We start from the raw sequence: 17,970 nt of genomic DNA, 5'->3' as shown, positions 1-17,970 counted from the left end.
ATCAGTCTATACCAGCATTCCATATATGTGCTACAAGATGCATCCCTCGCTTAGTGTGTGGTGTGCAGTTTGGCAGATGGCAAACAATTCTTCAAAAGGAGTCAACATATTTTTTAAGCTGTTTGTTGACACTCTAGTCTGAAGATGTAGACGTAATATGGAGACCAGATGAACCAATCAGAGGACATTATGTTGTAGTACGTAAAATACGTAGACCAGGGCGGTAAACCAATCAGAGAACTGTACGTAATACGTGGAGTACATACCTCCGCCACCAGTGATGAATAAATACAACTGTTTGTGCAAACCGCATTAAGACCCTATAAAATGGCATCGACAGAGACATGCTTACGAGGCACAATTAGAGCTTTCTGGAAAGCCGGAATTCTAGCAGAATAGCAACGTGACAATGATGAGACAATGACGAGAGGGAACTTGACATGTTTAATGGTGTACATCATCAATTGTTTAATTCGGATACAGAAGATGAGGACTTGGATGGATTTGCGTGTGACTATCGATTAACAATAATGTGAGTACAGTACAGTACAGTACAGTACAGTACAGTACATGGTTAAATACTAGAATAAAGTACAACTGAAATCATACAACTAAACTTACTGTCTTGCTTCCGTGACGTTGAGAATAATTGTCAACTTTGGCCATGTGAAGCCCTTTGAGACTTGTCTGTGATTAAGGGTTATATGAATAAACTTGTATCCAGGATACAAGCGGCCGAAATGAGTTTCCTCCGCAGGGTGTCCGGGCTCTCCCTTAGAGATAAGGTAAGAAGCTCGGTCATCCGGGAGGGACTCAGAGTAGAGCCGCTGCTCCTCCACGTTGAGAGGAGCCAGATGAGGTGGCTCGGGCATCTCATCAGGATGCCTCCTGGACGCCTCCCTGGAGAGGTGTTCCGGGCATGTCCTACCAGTAGGAGACCCCGGGGACGACCCAGGATGCGCTGGAGAGACTATGTCTCTCAGCTGGCCTGGGAACGCCTTGGGATCCCCCGGGATGAGCTAGATGAAGTGGCTGGAGAGAGGGAAGTCTGGGAGTCCCTCCTAAAGCTGCTGCCCCCGCGACCCCGGATAAGCGGAAGAAGATGGATGGATGGATGGATGGATGGATGGATGGATGGATGGATGGATGGATGGATGGATGGATGGATGGATGGATGGATGGATGGATGGATGGATGGATGGATGGATGGATGGATGGATAAACTTGACCAAACTTGACTTAGCACAAGCTTCGCTATTTAACCCACAACATTTGTTTCTACAGCATACTGGAAATTCATACAGTGACATTGTTGGCATGCTGTCTTTTTCTGTCAAAATCCAGGTGCCGCCAACCCAACTGTGGCGCGACGCAACATGACACTTCCAGGAGAGAATGGACAAAATCTGGTGGAGTGGAGGTTTAGGAAGGAACAGACTCGAGGAAAAATCATTGTCTTTGGAAGGAAGCTCAGAGTGAGTACCACGCAAAATGACATTAGACAAAAAAAGAAAAGAAAAAAAGCATGCTATGTCAAGATATCGCTAATTACACTGACTGCCAATATTAGAACAAGAAAACAATTCCTTTGTTTTGCTGTAAACTGAATGAAACCTTGGGTCTGGCATGAGATAAGAGATTAACATTTCACACATAGCACCTTTTGTTTACCCGGCCATCTGTTAGACAACACGACATATCTAGCTGCCTTTTCCAGCTGCGGCAAAAGGTAGCTTAAACTGTAGCAGTCAACTAATCTAGTTGTATCAATCACAAAAATTAGTCAATACAAAATCGCATGCCTCAAAACAATAATAAAGACTGTTTTTGCGGAACATGAAACCAATGTTACTTGTTTCTGCGCTGACACTTGTTGCACTCGTCTGACAACAAAAGTGTGCATATATTAATCCTAGTGTTTGTGATTGTTTATGTCCGCAAAATTGTTTTATGTTGTTGCTGCGATGTGCAGCTGTGGTTGCTTAGAAACGGGAACAGGGTGATGTAAACGTGGGACTAAGAGCTAGTGGCTGGGTCGCCCGCCCGCCAGCCAGCACTACTACTATGATAGATCAAAGTGTACAGAACCAAACAATTTTCTTTGAAAAACAGATTTCATAACAGGTGTAGCTGTAACACAGTACCTACATATAATAGACACCAATTTTTGCTCGCAAACCCCCAAAAAAAAAAGTCTCAACTCAAATTAGATTATGAGTAATTATTTCAGAATATTATCAGCAACACGTATTTGTTTGAGATGCTGAATACATTTTCAGTCACACAAATCTGAGCTGGCGATTTACTTTGTTTGCCAACCTCTTGTTGTGATGCAACAATTCTCATAAAACAAAGAATCAGCCTATATATTTAGCCTTTGTTAGCAAATTGGCTCCAGAAGCCAATTGATTAGGGCATCATGTCAGTTCTACTCACAGTAGGAGAAGACGAGTCAGGAATAATACATATTTATCCCACTGTGAATATTGCATGAATTCTACAAGCACAGTTTAATAAAAAGAAAACTGTGGACCCTGCAGGGTTTTATTCACACAACAGCGTCACTCTCAGTAAGCTCCAATAAACCTTAATGAATGATCCACTACTGGTAATAGGATGAGTTGGAATGGGAACAGGACAAACGCTTCATAGACAAATGTGTTTTGCCACTTGGTGGGCCTTAATCGAGGAGTTAATGTCATCTACTTTATGAATAAAATGTCTGAAAATGTGCCTTTATTGGTATATTTGCAGTACATTCCAGTTTTCTTGCAATAGCAACAAGATGCCAATTTAAATAATTAAGACTGTAGGACTGGCTAAGGGAGCATGTATCCATCCATCCATCCATCCATCCATCCATCCATCCATCCATCTTCTTCCGCTTATCCGGGGCCGGGTCGCGAGGGCAACAGGTTTAAGAGGGATTCCCAGACTTCCTTCTCCCCAGACAGTTCGTCCAGCTCATCACGGGGATCCCAAGGCGTTCCCAGGCCAGCTGAGAAACATAGTCTCTCCAGCGCGTCCTGGGTCATCCACGGGGTCTCCTGCCGGTGGGACATGCCCGGAACACCTCCCCAGGGAGGCGTCCAGGAGGCATCCTGGTGAGATGCCCGAGCCACCTCATCTGGCTCCTCTCAACGTGGAGGAGCAGCGCTCTACTCCGAGTCTCTCCCGGATGACAGCGCTTCTCACCCTATCTCTAAGGGAGAGCCCGGACATCCTGCAGAGGAAACTCATTTCGGCCGCTTGTATCCGGGATCTTGTTCTTTCGGTCACGACTCATAGCTCGTGACAATAGGTGAGGGTAGGGGCGTAGATCGACCGGTAAATTGAGAGCTTTGCCTTTTGGCTCAGCTCTTGCTTCACCACGACGGACCGGTACAGAGTCCGCATTACAGCCGACGCCACAGTGATCCGCCTGTCGATCTCACGCTCCATCCTGCCCTCGCTCATGAATAAGACCCCAAGATACTTGAACTCCTCCACTTGGGGCAGGATCTCATCCCCGATCCGGAGAGGGGATTCCACCTTTTTCCAACTGAGGACCATGGACTCAGATTTGGAGGTGCTGATCCTCATCCCGACCGCTTCACACTTGGCTGCGAACCGCTCCAGTGAGAGCTGGAGATCACGGCTTGAAGAAGCCAACAGCACCACATCGTCTGCAGAAAGCAGAGATGCAATGCTGAGGTTCCCAAACCGGACACCCTCAACACCTCGGCTGCGCCTAGAAATTCTGTCCATAAAAGTTATGAACATAATTGGTGACAAAGGGCAGCCTTGGTGGAGTCACACCCTCACTGGGAACGAATCCGACTTACTGCCGGAAATGCGGACCAAACTCTGGCATCGATGATACAGGGACCAAACCGCCCTTATCAGTTGGCTCGGCACCCCGTACTCCCTAAGCACCCTCCACAGAACTTCCAGAGGGACACGATCGAACGCATTTTCCAAGTCCACAAAACACATGTGGACTGGTTAAGCGAACTCCCATGCACCTTCGAGGATCCTGCCGAGGGTATGGAGCTGGTCCACTGTTCCACGGCCAGGACGAAAACCACACTGCTCCTCCTGAATCCGAGATTCGAACTCCCGACGGACCCTCCTCTCCAGCACCCCTGAATAGACCTTACCAGGGAGGCTGAGGATTGTGATTCCTCTGTAGTTGGAACACACCCTCCGGTCCTCCTTCTTAAAGAGGGAAACCACCACCCCAGTCTGCCAATCCAGAGGTCCCCGATGTCCACGCGATGTTGCAGAGGTGTGTCAGCCAGGACAGCCCCACAACATCCAGAGCCTTTAAAAACTCCGGACCATATTAAACTTAATGTGCAGGGAACACTAGCAACACACAACTAATAATACATAAAATGGGACCTCTTAAGTTGGCAATGCGATACAAGCTACACGTAAAGCTCTGGAGGAGACATGACCCGAAAAAAAAAACACCGAAAAAACAAGATCTCATCAACAGTGCCCTAGTGGCCGGAGGAAACCTCTATAGCAGTGTTTCCCTCCACTGTGCTGCGGCACACTGGTGTGCCGTGAGAGATGTTCAGCTTTGCCATGGAATTGTCCAATATTAATTACGGAGCGCATTGTAAACAGGATCGCCAAACCACTGGTCAGTTCGCGCAAGGCCTGGTCAGCCACTTGCTAATCGTGCATGCGTGGAGAATCAGAGAATCTTGAGATTTCATGTTGTGTCGGTCTGTATTGCATCGGCACATATTCAGTTTATGTGTGTGTTGCTGTGTGCTTCTGCTAACAGGGACAGACACTATGACGGTTGTGGTGCGTTTGTGATCCGATGGAAATCCGAGCATGCAGTTCAACCAGAGAACCTGGATTGTTAATTTTTCACCAACATAAAATACACAGTCAAGTTGAGACACCTCGACTGTGATAGTCATTCAGCTGCTGTTGGAACAGCAGAGCGTCTTTAGAAGTGACATTGTTCTTATTGTTGTAATATTTATAGCGCTAGTCTAAAACAGTAAACAAAGTCATGTTGATTCTTTTGGATTTTAATCACAATCACTTTCAATAGTTTATTCCTTACACTGTCTAAAACGTTTTTAAAAAACTCACTTTTATTTAAAGCAGGGGTCTCAAAGCCCAGTCCTCGGGGGCCGCATTCCTACATGTTTTCCAAGTTTCCCTCGTTAAACACACCTGATTCAATGATCAGGCTCCTGCAGAACGTGAGGATGAACTGATCATTTGAATCAGGTGTGTTTAACGAGGGAAACTTGGAAAACATGTAGGAATGCGGCCCCCGAGGACTGGAGTTTGAGACCCCTGATTTAAACGAAGAAATACAGTACATTTAAAATAATATTTAGTATTTATTTGTATTCAATTATTCAACTCTTCATACATATATACGAATAGGACTTTACGTCTTTCGTTGTAATATAACTGATTTTAATATAGAAGCTGGTGTAACACTTAACAGATTTTTGTTGGTGGTGTGCCTCGAGATTTTTTCCAATGAAAAGGTGTGCCGTGAATGAAAAAGGGTTGGGAAACACTGCTCTATAGTACATGCAGCAGCTCTATTTCCTTCGTTAAGAGCCAAATCGACTGCCTTTAACTTAAAAGCAGCATTATATACGCTTCTTTTGTCCCCCGTAATGAGGGTTTGAGTATAATAGCTTCCTTTCTCCAGTAATGTCCGTCTTGATTTCGTTCTGTCTCTTGTTCGTGTCAATTGTGCGGCACTATTTGCCTGGCGGACGGACATGTGATCAAATCAACACACCACTCTTCTCCCCAGTGACCATGTGTCTGGTTGCATATCCCTCCGCCAAGAAAAGCGGTGCAGCACAACAGCAGTCCACAACCTGTTTACTAACGAATGAATAAGTGAATAAGTAATAAACATCACAAAAATCACAAAAAATCCATAAATACACCGCACCGCACAAGCCACAGGATTCAAAGCTTGTGCAAAAAGTAGTAGAAAAGTAGGAAAATACGGTAATTATAATGTGATATAATTTTTTTATAATTAAATAAAAAATATCCATAAATGTGGATAACAAATGAAATAAAATACAGTTTAAAATAAATATTTTTTATTCACAATAAATAGTCCGAATTGCCAAACAGAATGAAGGAACTCCTTTTTACTTTTTAGTGCGCATGTAGTGCGAACTATTGGGCAGTAAGGGGATAAGGGTGGCCAAACAGACAGTCAGCATGTTTCTGGTTATTCAAGACTGATTCATTGCTGAATAAGGTTGTCAAACTCATGTCTCTACCCTATGCCATTTTGAATGAGGATGGGATTCTGCCACTGAAGAGCGGCATAGAGCATGAAGGATACATTACAGCAAATAAAGAAATTTGATTGAACGGTTTGTTTCGAACCACGGCTCAGCTGTGGTGTAGGGCTTGGTCTCCAGACACACTTTCTTAATGGGTGTGGCTTGCCAGGCTACATCAACATAGGACGAAAAATATGGAAACTGTCACTGCTTTATAGACAAGATGACAAAAACTACAAACTGGTTAAAAACATGTCTTAAAGTAGGAGTTTGTTTTTTACCTCCACATATTGAAAAATACATGTAATACAAAGACTGTTTCTTTGGAACCAACAGGACAAATATTACAACTCTAGAAAGTGGACATCCAAAGAAAAACCTGCATTCAGGTTAAAATAATGTTAAATGTTAAAAGAGTTACACTGAAATTGTGATAGGTATTATATTTGTGCTACCTTAAAATACAACAGAAACTAATTAATACTACTGCTACAGCTGCAAAGCTCACAACAGTAAATATTGGCAGAAGGCAGCGCAACAGTCTTAGTCCTTCAAAGGCTTCTCCATGCATTGGGTACATTTACTATATCACTATAATCATGTCCAGCAGTTTTACATTGCTCACATGTAAGCCAAAGATGGTAATAAAAAAGTTTGGACCAGTCGTTGTTGTGCATGTGCCTCGTGTTTCTTTTTTCTTCTTGGACAATTTTGTAATCTATCTGTCCATGTTTTTAGCATTTGACATTTAACAGTATATATCTGTTTCTGATATACCAGTGAGCAACCTGATATAGTGTCACTGTTCCAAAAGAGTGAATCAAATGGACCATATCATTTAGTAATTTCCCAAGTATTTTCTTTTAGAATTTTTGCCACCTGAAGATGAGATCTACAGTTGTGGGACGATTTTTGGTCAAGATTAATCAGTCTCTTGTCTCGACTGCATGTGTACACTTCAACAGAGGTGGGCATTGTCTGTCCATCCCTGAGTTTCCTTCCTGACCCATGTGCGCACAATGTGATGATAGGTGAAAATGGGACGTATGTAATTGCGGTTTGTGGGAACAAAAGGTACAGAACTTAGTTATATTTCTATTATTTATTTGGTTGCATGTCAGCTGTGCGATGTGTGTGACGTGGTACCGTTAAGTCTGTGCTCTAAAGTGTTTGGCTGACTTGGACTGGGTGAAATACTCGCAGAAACTCAAGGACTCAGGGCATCCCACCTCTGCACTTTAACATTAACGGACAAATTCACCACTACTGGGTAACTGCCTTGTTTTCCTTGTAAGATGTGAACATATCTCTCTTTCATTCAAAGGTGAATGGAAGGAACCTATTGTCTGTAGATTACGATCGCACTTTACGAACAGAGAAGATTTATGATGATCACCGGAAGTTCCTTCTGAAGATCATTTATGACACCCAAGGGCATCCGACGCTCTGGGTTCCAAGCAGCAAGTTACTCGCTGTTAACCTGACATACTCCAGGTAATCATCTGTGCCCTGAGGAATTTACACTAATTTGTTTGATCAGGATTGTTATGTAATTCTATGTATTCAGTGTCAAATCACTTATTATAGGCCACCTTACACACGGAGTACTTTTGGGACCCTAGTTATTAGAGTTTAGAGATACACCAGAGGGAGAGAGAAACCAATGTGTAAACCTGAATTGTTTTCTTCCCGTCTTTTGTTAAATTCTAACACAGTTACAATTCTCTGTTTGAATGGCGCTTATGTTACATTCTAACACAATTATGTTTTTTTAGTTACGTGGCGCTTTTTGTTTTCTTCCCATTCCTATCTTGTCACATTCTAACTAGGGCTATCAGTTTAACGCGTTAATTAAATGAATTAATTACATTGCAAATTAATTGCTATAAAAATGAGCACAATTAATCTTGAGTGGCAAGTCAATGCTGACTTGTAGGCTGCAGTGACACATCACTTGATTCCTGCACCACTAGTCAACAGTCAAATTCAAATGCACTACTCAGTATCCCATCAGATCCCACACTTTGATTTTAAGTAACTTACCATCAAAGATACTTTTCTCAAAGAGCCATTTTCTTTTGCAGTATCTTTGCCGCAGACACACAGATTCTAAGAACATCTACAAACTATTGCTAAACAAGGTAGACAATGTCAGGGAGTGATTAATCAACATCTATTTTAGCTGTGGTCTAAGTTTAAAAAAGGAAGATAACGACTTAAAGTAATGTAGTGCAAGGTAGCCATCTAAGTTGCAATTTTTAAACACTCATATTAATATGATTTGACTAGTGTGGTTTTCTGTGTGTGTCCAGTACTGGGCAGGTAACTGGCTTGCAAAGGGGTCCAACCACAGAGAAATGGGAGTATGACAGTCAAGGAAGGATCATTTCCAGAGTATTTGCTGATGGAAAGACATGGAGCTACACCTATTTAGATAAGGTAAAGGAGAGCTACAGTTTATACACAGTTACTATGGACAAATGGTTACACTTTTATTGCTGTATTTTACTACTAACTTTTGGCAGCATCATACGATATCAAATTAAGTCCGACTGCTTATTTATACCCATATCCATGTGCAGCAACTCTACCAACTCAAGGGGAAAGAGAGAAGCCCACATGCATCTTTCTTTCAGTGAAGTACAGACAGATGTGTCTGCAGAGACATGATAAAAAGATAAATGACACACTCACACACACATACACACATCTACACACGCACGCACACACACACACACACACACACACACACACACACACACACACACACACACACACACACACACACTCAAAAGCAAACTGACTTAAAAGGTTAGTTCTGTGTTCCTTCCTTGCACAAAGCAAGGTTATCACTGTAAATTTGCAAGCAAATAGGAAGCACCATTAACTGAAGACTGTTCCCTTGTGGAGGGTGTTAAGTGGGAAACAAGGGAAACAAACTGTGTGAAAGTTGCTCTTCATAACTGACAGACCTCTCATGGCTCACAGTTAGCTTATGAGAAGGTCTTTATTGGTTCAGTTTAAAAATAAAAAACTACACAAGAAAAGCTTCTTTAGATTCTCACAAAAAGACATTTCATAATAAGAAGTTGGGCTGTTTGATCATTATGACTGCTTTATTACAGTGTTACAGATAGCTAGGATTGTTTTTGATTCGCAAAGGGGGAAGTTCACGGAAGCACCTCTTCCAGTCATACAGTCACAAGTCAAAGAGCACAGTGGCAGAATAAGTGGCTGCTTTATTCTCTCTTTCATCCAATTCCCATCGTGTCAAAATTACTTACTCAATCCGCCTGATATTGTCATCCTCGTATCGCTTCTCTTTGAATGAAATGTCAACATACTTCGATGTGTGGGTGACGGAGGGCAAATCGACCCCTTTGGCTGCCCAACAACATGTCTGATGTAAATTAACGTAACGTAACCCTGTATGAGCCACTAAAGGACTCTTGTGCATTCCATGCATTGCACTATAAAACTCTCGATGAATTTGAACACCAGCGGGGTTAACAGGAAGCAAACAGTTTTTGACTGTGTCCAACGCCAAGAAAATACCAGTGTTTTGTTAGCTTTATGTTATACGTTATTTACCGTGTTGATTGCTAAGGGAACTAAACCTGCAAGTATTCTTCAGAGCTTCACCAACCGAACTCTGTTTTTCTTTCGTATTTTCAAGTGCAAGGCACATGTCCTAACACTCCGTTTATCAGCCCCGGGAAGTGACTACATAGGGCAGGGGTGTCAAACTTATTTTTGTCGTGGGCCGCATCATAGTCATGGTTTCCTTCGAAGGGCCATTGAAATTGCCAACCCAAATAAATGTCTGAATGTCTCAAATTATATATAGTGTACGGTACTCAACAAACTAGTGAATGACTAGATGAATAACGAGTTTTCAAAACAGAGACTAAGAAAAACTGTTAACATATTTTAAAAATATGAATGGTAATAAAAATTGCTAGCAATAGAGCTATTTTTTAAAAGTGAAAACAATTAGTCATTTTAATATTGACATATGAATTTGATGCACAATGTGTCTTCGCGGGCCACATAAAATGATATCTGGCCCCCGGGCCTTGAGTTTGACACGTGACATAGTGTTTAGTCACTTAAGACCCCTTTCAGCTGCCTAACAACATGCCTTTCTAAAAAAACAACACTTTCTATACAACACGCTTTCGGTTTCCGATTCCCAAATTCTAGACCCCAAAGACCGCGTAAAATCGAGATTTAGGTGTATATTCTACAGATGTGAATGTGAACCACTAATTGCTGCCTTACAGAAAAAATATTGTCTTACAGACTTAGGGGAGTACAGTGTTCCCTTGCTATATCATGGTTCACCTCTCGTGACCTTGCTGTTTCGCTGATTAGGAGTGTCAATGTTTATTTATTTATTTATTTATTTATTTACTAGAATAACCAAGATGGCGGCGCGCTCAGACGCTGCGGCTCAGGGCTCTCCCCTTCAGTGTTTGTTTTTGCGTTTTCTGTGTGTCTATTTGTGGACTTTTTGTATTTTCGCTTCGGCGGCACACCACTACAGCCGACAGGACCTCGTAGACATCGGCTATCGACATAAGACCGCAGTCTCGAGGGAATTTCAATACAGCCAAAACATCCCGGACAAACTAGCAAGACCGCCGGACTCTCCGTGGATTGTTGTTGGGACTGGAAAGCGCCGCAGGCGGAGGAGGGAGAGGAAGCAGAAGCGAGACCGCAGGTCCGGCCTCCTGCTAAGGCTAAAGAACCAACCGCACAAGCCACCCCTCCCGAGCCTGTATCTCACCAACGGCAGATCCCTCACCCACAAGATGGAAGATCTGGAATTACAGCTTGCGAGAAATCGCTATGTTCGTGACTGCTGCGCTCTCATTATCACGGAGACCTGGCTGAATCTGAAGATCCCCGATACTAGTGTGCAGCTAGCAGGTCGTTCGCTACACCGCTGGGATCGGACTGTGGACTCCCGCAAAAAAAGAGGTGGGGGGCTCTGTATCTACGTGCATGAGGACTGGTGCAACAACAGCGGCATCATAGCGAGGCACTGCTCCACCGATATTGAGTACGTCTGTTAGATGTCGGCCCTTTTTTCTACCGAGAGAGGTAACAGTGGTGATCATCACCGCTGTTTACATCCCGCCGAATGCTAACGCTAGCGCGGCGCTCTCTCTCCTGCTGAACACCATCAATGAACAGCAGCGGGCCCACCCCCATGGTGTTCACATAATAGCAGGAGACTTTAATAGGAACAATCTGAAGACTGTACTCCCACAGTTTCACCAGCACGTTAAGTGCCCAACAAGAGGGGAAAGCACTCTGGACCACATGTACTCCAACATCAAGCATGGGTACAGAGCCATACCCCTCCCCCACCTCGGACAGTCAGACCATTTCTCCTTGCTACTCATCCCCGCATACACTCCTCTCAGACGCAGATCCAGGCCCACCATAAGGACTGTAACAACTTGGCCTGGAAATGCACTCGGTCAACTCCAGGACTGCCTTCAAAACACGGACTGGGACCTATTTCACCACCAAGACTTGGCCATGTTCACGGAGTCAGTCCTGAACTACATCAAATTCTGCATGGGAACCGTATGCGTGGACAAAACCATTCGGGTCTTTCCCAACCAGAAACCCTGGATGACCAGCCAGGTCCGCTCACTCCTCAGGGCCCGTGACTCTGCCTTCAGGTCAGGCGACAGAGCCCTTTACAGCTCAACTCGGGCTGAACTGAAGAAAGGGATTAAAAAAGCCAAAGCGGAGTACATGAGGAAGATGGAGTCCCACCTCGCCAGCAACAGACCACGAGAGGTGTGGCAGGGCATCCAGACCATCACCAACGTCAGGAGCTGTGAGGTGACGTCAGACCCAAGTGAGTCGCTGGCAGAGGAGCTCAACTGCTTCTTTGCCCGCTTTGAATCACCACAGCCTCACTCACCCGCTGTAGCCCTCCCCCCACCTCCATCCACACCAGATCCCAGCACCCCTCCACTCACTGTAAAGGAGCAGGAGGTGAGGCGTGTGCTCCAGGCAGTAAACCCCAGAAAGGCTCCTGGTCCAGATGGAGTACCTGGCAAAGTGAGCCTGCGCCCACCAGCTGTCCCCGATTTTCTGCAGGATCTTTAACCTCTCGCTGGCACAAGCAGTCATTCCTACCTGCCTGAAGTCAGCCACAATAATCCCCATACCAAAATATTCACCCCCAACCAGCCTCAACAACTACCGCCCTGTTGCCCTCACCCCAGTAACAATGAAGTGCTTCGAGAGACTGGTTCTCCAACACATCAAGGACTGCCTCCCCCCCACACTCGACCCCCATCAGTTCGCATACCGGGCGAACAGATCCACGGAGGACGCCATCACCATAGCTCTGCATGCTGTGTTGAGACACATGGAACAGCAGCAGAGCTATGCGAGAATGCTCTTTGTGAACTACAGCTCGGCTTATAATACAATCATCCCAAACGTTCTGGTCACGAAGCTGGACACTCTGGGCCTCCCCCCTCTCACTTGCACCTGGATCAAAGACTTCTTGACCAACAGGCCCCAGACGGTGAGACTTGGCCCCCACCTTTCCTCTACACGCACACTGAGCACTGGTTCACCACAAGACTGCGTGCTGAGCCCACTCCTCTACTGTCTTTATACCCATGACTGCAGTCCGGCCCACGGCAACAACATGATTGTAAAATTTGCTGATGACACCACAGTGGTCGGGCTGATCTCGAATGGTGACGAGATAGCCTATAGGGAGGAGGTCCAGAAGCTCACGAACTGGTGCTCTGCAAATAACCTGGTTCTGAACACCAAGAAAACAAAGGAGGTCATCGTGGACAGAAGGAAAAAAAGAGATCCCCCCCCCATGCATCAACAGCAAGATTGTGGAGAGGGTCCACGACATCAGATTCCTGGGAGTCCAGATCTCTGATGACAACACCAGCTATACAACACCGACACTCCTTTAAAAACTACGTGCAATAACTATTTACTCTTTATTATTTACTTTCTGTACAAACCTCATTCATGTTAATACATATACCCACATTGAACATACTGTAAATACGATTTTTTAACCTTCATTCTTAGACTAATAGCTAATAGCACTAGGAAGGGCGACGCTATCCGAATTTCGTTGTACAACTAAGTTGTAAAATGACAATAAAGGGCATTCTATTCTATTATATTATTTATTTATTTGGCGGCGAAGGAATGGTATATGGCAAATAGAGTGCACTTTATAGTTCTTTTATCAACACCATTCTTCATTTTGCATTTAAAAAAAAATAAATAAAATCAAGTCTAACAAGTATTTAGAACAAAGGTTTATTGACCAAGTATGTGCATGCCAAACAGGGAATTTTACTCCGGTTGATCTCAGCCTCTGTACAACATTTAAGTGACTGACAACATTCAGGTAACTAACAACATTTAAGTGGCGAGAGCAGGATGTTATTGCGCAGTGATGTCTCTGAGTCTCTATGAGTGGTGTGAGTTCATCAGAGCGACAGCCTAAGGGAAGAAGCTGTGTCTGTGTCTGCTGGTTTTGGCATACAGCGCTAAAAAAAAAGTCATCCGTCCCCCCCACATCATTTTATGTGGCCCGTGAACTTCCATGACCCCCACTTAAATCTGTACCAAAATGTTTGTCATGTGTAATAAATAATTAGGATATTGCGAGACTTAATTTTCAACCTTTTTACAGTAACAAGCAATAAGAGAACAAACTTATCCTTGACATCTGATGTCAAAGCTAGTAATCTATGATTTTTTGCATGTAATATAATGTTATAATATGATGAGGTGATTAAACATTTATTTGAGTTCACGGTCATAATGGTCATCTGTATCTACAAAGTATCCCATGTCAAAAATAAGTTTGACACCTCTGATTTAGAGGGAAGGGAACCGTTGTTTGTCTTAAAAACATGAATGTACAGGGGATTAGCCAACGTTCCGTTGTACTCGTCTGCTGCTGGGGGACTTCTCACAGCCTGCAGCTCACCATGTATTCTTCATTTTGCGTTTTCAAAGTTAAATTTATAAAGTGTAACAAGCATTTAGAGCATAGGTGTCAAACTCTGGCCCGCGGGCCAAATTTGGCCCGCAGTGTAATTATATTTGGCCCGCGAGGCAATTTCAAATTAATATTAGAGCTGGCCCGCCGGTATTATACGGCGGCAGCGCTGTAACACCGCATTCATCGCTTGTACTACAAATCCCATAATGCTCTGCTGTTGCTTTGGCGCCCATACGTCCGTTCATGACTCCGCCTCATGCCTATATAAGTAGAATCCGTGTTCATTTTTTCCCAGAATGCACCTGAAATTTTCAAGATGGCGCTGCCTAGATTCGATACTATTGGCTTCCGAGCAGCAGTCCACAAACCAATGGGTGACGTCACGGACGTTACGTCCATTTCTTATATACAGTCTATGTGCACACCCCGCATCTCCGTGCCTCTCCCCCACACTGCGACCTCAAACGACAGCTGTCACTGTGTTACCCTACCAACAAATGGCGAAAAGAAAGGCAGAAAATAGAACTTTTCTGGACAGGTGGGAGACAGAATATCTGTTTACATGTATACAAGACAGACCTGTTTGTCTTGTTTGTGGAGCCAACGTGTCAGTAACTAAGGAGTACAATATTAGACGACACTATGAAACCAAACACCAGGACAAATATAAGGACCTGGACACGGCTCAAAGGAGCCAGAAAGTAAAGGAGATGAAAAGAGGTTTGGTTTCACAACAGAAAATGTTCACAAAAGCCACAACACAAAGTGAGGCTGCTGTAAAGGCAAGTTATATCATGGCACAAGAAATCGCCAAATCAGCCCGACCCTTTAATGAGGGAGAGTTTGTAAAAAAGTGCATGATGAAGGTTTGTGACCAAGTGTGCCCAGAGAAAAAGCTAGCCTTTGCAAACGTAAGCCTGAGCAGAAACACAATAGCTGACCGCACATGCGAGCTTGCCACCAATCTGCATGTCCAGTTGATGGAGAAGGGAAAAGATTTTGTTTCTTTTTCCCTTGCTGTGGATGAGAGCACTGACGCGTCTGATACTGCGCAGCTGTCTGTCTTCGTCCGCGGCGTGGACTCAAATCTGTGTGTTACGGAGAAGCTTTTGGGATTTAAACCAATGCATGGCACAACCACAGGGAAAGAAATCTTTGAGGAGGTTTGCAAATGTGTAACTGAAATAAACCTTCCGTGGAATAAACTTGTGGGATTAACCACTGATGGTGCGCCAGCCATGAGTGGTAAAAGGAATGGACTGGTGGGCAGGATTCGTGAAAAGATGCGCGAAGAGAACTGTGCAGGTGAATTATCTGTTTATCACTGCATCTTACATCAAGAATCCCTGTGTGGTAAAGCGCTGAAGATGGAGGATGTTATGTCACCGCCAGTTTAAGTCTTTTCTGGAAGAGTGTGATTCAGAATACACAGATGTGCCGTATCACACAGAGGTGAGATGGCTAAGCCGCGGAAAAGTGCTGAACAGATTTTTCGAACTGCGTGAAGAAATATGCCAGTTTCTGGAGAGCAAAGGAAGGACACAGCAGAGCTCCGGGAGCAAAAGTTTCTGTGTGAGCTGGCCTTTCTGTGTGACATCTCAAGCCACCTCGATGTGCTGAACCTGCAGCTGCAGGGGCGGGGACGCATCATCACAGATATGTATGCGTCAGTGAGAGCTTTTAAAATGAAGATGTGCCTGTGGGAGAATCAGATGCTACAAGCAAACTTTGGCCATTTCCCCTGCTGCCAAACCATAAAAACGCAGATCTCTATCGCCGTGTGCGCACAGTTTGCTGAAAAACTCAGTGCGCTCGGCGCTGAGTTTAGCCGGCGGTTTGGCGACTTTGATGTCCAGAAACTTAGATTTGAACTGCTTAGTAATCCCTTCGCAGTTGATGTGGAAAAAGCACCAACCAACCTCCAAATGGAGCTGATTGAACTCCAGTGTGATGAAACGCTGAAGTCAAAGTTTGATGCTGTTGGGGCCGCACAGTTTCCACAGTTCATCCCTGACACGATGCCTCAGCTTCGCACTGAAGTTGCTCAATTGCTCTCCATGTTTGGTAGCACTTACCTATGTGAGCAACTTTTTTCCTCAATGAAGATGACGAAAACTTCTCACAGGAGACGTCTGACTGACGAACACCTTTGTTCGATAATGACGGTTTCCTCAGCTCAAACCCTAAGCCCCGACATTGATGAACTGGCATCCAAGAAAAGATGCCAGGTATCTGGCTTGGCCGCATCAGAGTAGATCAGTGTGTCGCAAAATGAGCAGTAAATACATTTTCTATGCACTTTTTCTTGCTACTCCAAGGCCTGAATGGTTGATTTATTCATAGTTATGTTATTTTATTTTCAAATTTATTAGCCTGTGTAAGAAGCTAATTTTGACATTTACCTCAGAAGGCTGCAAACAGAAAGGAGGCATTCCATTTTTATTTAAATTTTATTTAATATGCCATTGATATGTTTTATTATTATTATTATTATTATTACTATTATTGTTATTATTAGTATTATTAGTGTTATTATCAACTTGATTTTGCACGCCTGCACTTTTAAGTTATATAAGCCTTGCTTGTTCAATATTCATTGTAAAATCAAAACTTGTTTGATTCCATATTAAAAGGTTCATTTGTTCAACCTTGGCCCGCGGCTTTGTTCAATTTAAAATTTTGGCCCACTGTGAATTTGAGTTTGACACCCCTGATTTAGAGGGAAGGGAACTGTTTGGGCTGGGAGGGGCTCTTAACGGGGTAATGGAGGTGTAACCACCCTGAAAGAAAATTAAAGTCAACCTCTACTTTGTGGGTATGTCCTTATTGCTGGCATTGGGGTTTTTTTTTTCTAACCCTTGCGATATTTGAGGGAATACTGTACAGGACTGTCTCAGAAAATTTGAATATTGTGATAAAGTTCTTTATTTCCTGTAATGCAATTAAAAAAAAAGTCATACATTCTGGATTCATTACAAGTCAACTGAAATATTGCAAGCCTTTTATTATTTTAATATTGCTGATTATGGCTTACAGTTTAACAAAACTCAAAAATCCTATCTCAAAAAATTAGAATATTTCCTCAGACCAAGTAAAAAAAAAAGATTTATAACAGCAAAACAAAATCAAACATTTGAAAATGTCCATTAATGCACTCAGTACTTGGTTGGGAATCCTTTTGCACGGATTACTGCATCATTGCGGCGTGGCATGGAGGCAATCAGCCTGTGGCATTGCTGATGTGTTATGGATGCCCAGGATGCTTCAATAGCGGCCTTTAGCTCATTTGCATTGTTGGGTCTGGTGTCTTTCAGCTTCTTCTTCACAATACCCCACAAATTCTCTAATGGGGTTCAGGTCAGGAGAATTGGCAGGCCAATCGAGGACAGTAATGCCATGATCAGTACACCATTTAGTGGTGGGTTTGGCACTGTGGGCAGGCGCCAGATCATGCTGGAAAATGAAACTCATCATCTCCATAGAGCTCTTCAGCAGACGGAAGCATGTAGTGCTCCAAAATCTGCATTTACTCTGGACTTGATGAAACACAGTGGACCAACACCAGCAGCTGACATGGCTCCCCAAACCATCGCTGACTGTGGGAACTTCACACTGGATTTCAAGCAACTTGGATTTTGCTCCTCTCCAGCCTTTCTCCAGATTCTGGCG

General features: G+C 43.8%; 1 protein-coding gene across 17 annotated transcripts in view; it reads left to right on the top strand.

Moving 5' to 3' along the window:
• tenm3 (teneurin transmembrane protein 3) overlaps positions 1-17,970 on the top strand; it is a 408,252-nt gene that overhangs the window by 367,678 nt on the left and 22,604 nt on the right. For all 17 annotated transcript variants that reach the window (XM_037253940.1, XM_037253950.1, XM_037254006.1 and 14 more), the window contains 3 exons: positions 1,345-1,475; positions 7,603-7,772; positions 8,591-8,717. In XM_037253940.1, coding sequence (XP_037109835.1) covers positions 1,345-1,475; positions 7,603-7,772; positions 8,591-8,717 — 428 coding nt within the window. The remainder of the gene's footprint in view (positions 1-1,344; positions 1,476-7,602; positions 7,773-8,590; positions 8,718-17,970) is intronic.

Source organism: Syngnathus acus, chromosome 1 (genome assembly GCF_901709675.1).
Source record: "Syngnathus acus chromosome 1, fSynAcu1.2, whole genome shotgun sequence".
In the NCBI taxonomy this organism is placed as follows: Eukaryota; Metazoa; Chordata; class Actinopteri; order Syngnathiformes; family Syngnathidae; genus Syngnathus; species Syngnathus acus.
Note: the sequence above shows the minus strand (reverse complement) of the source record. Positions and strands in the feature narration are given on the sequence as shown.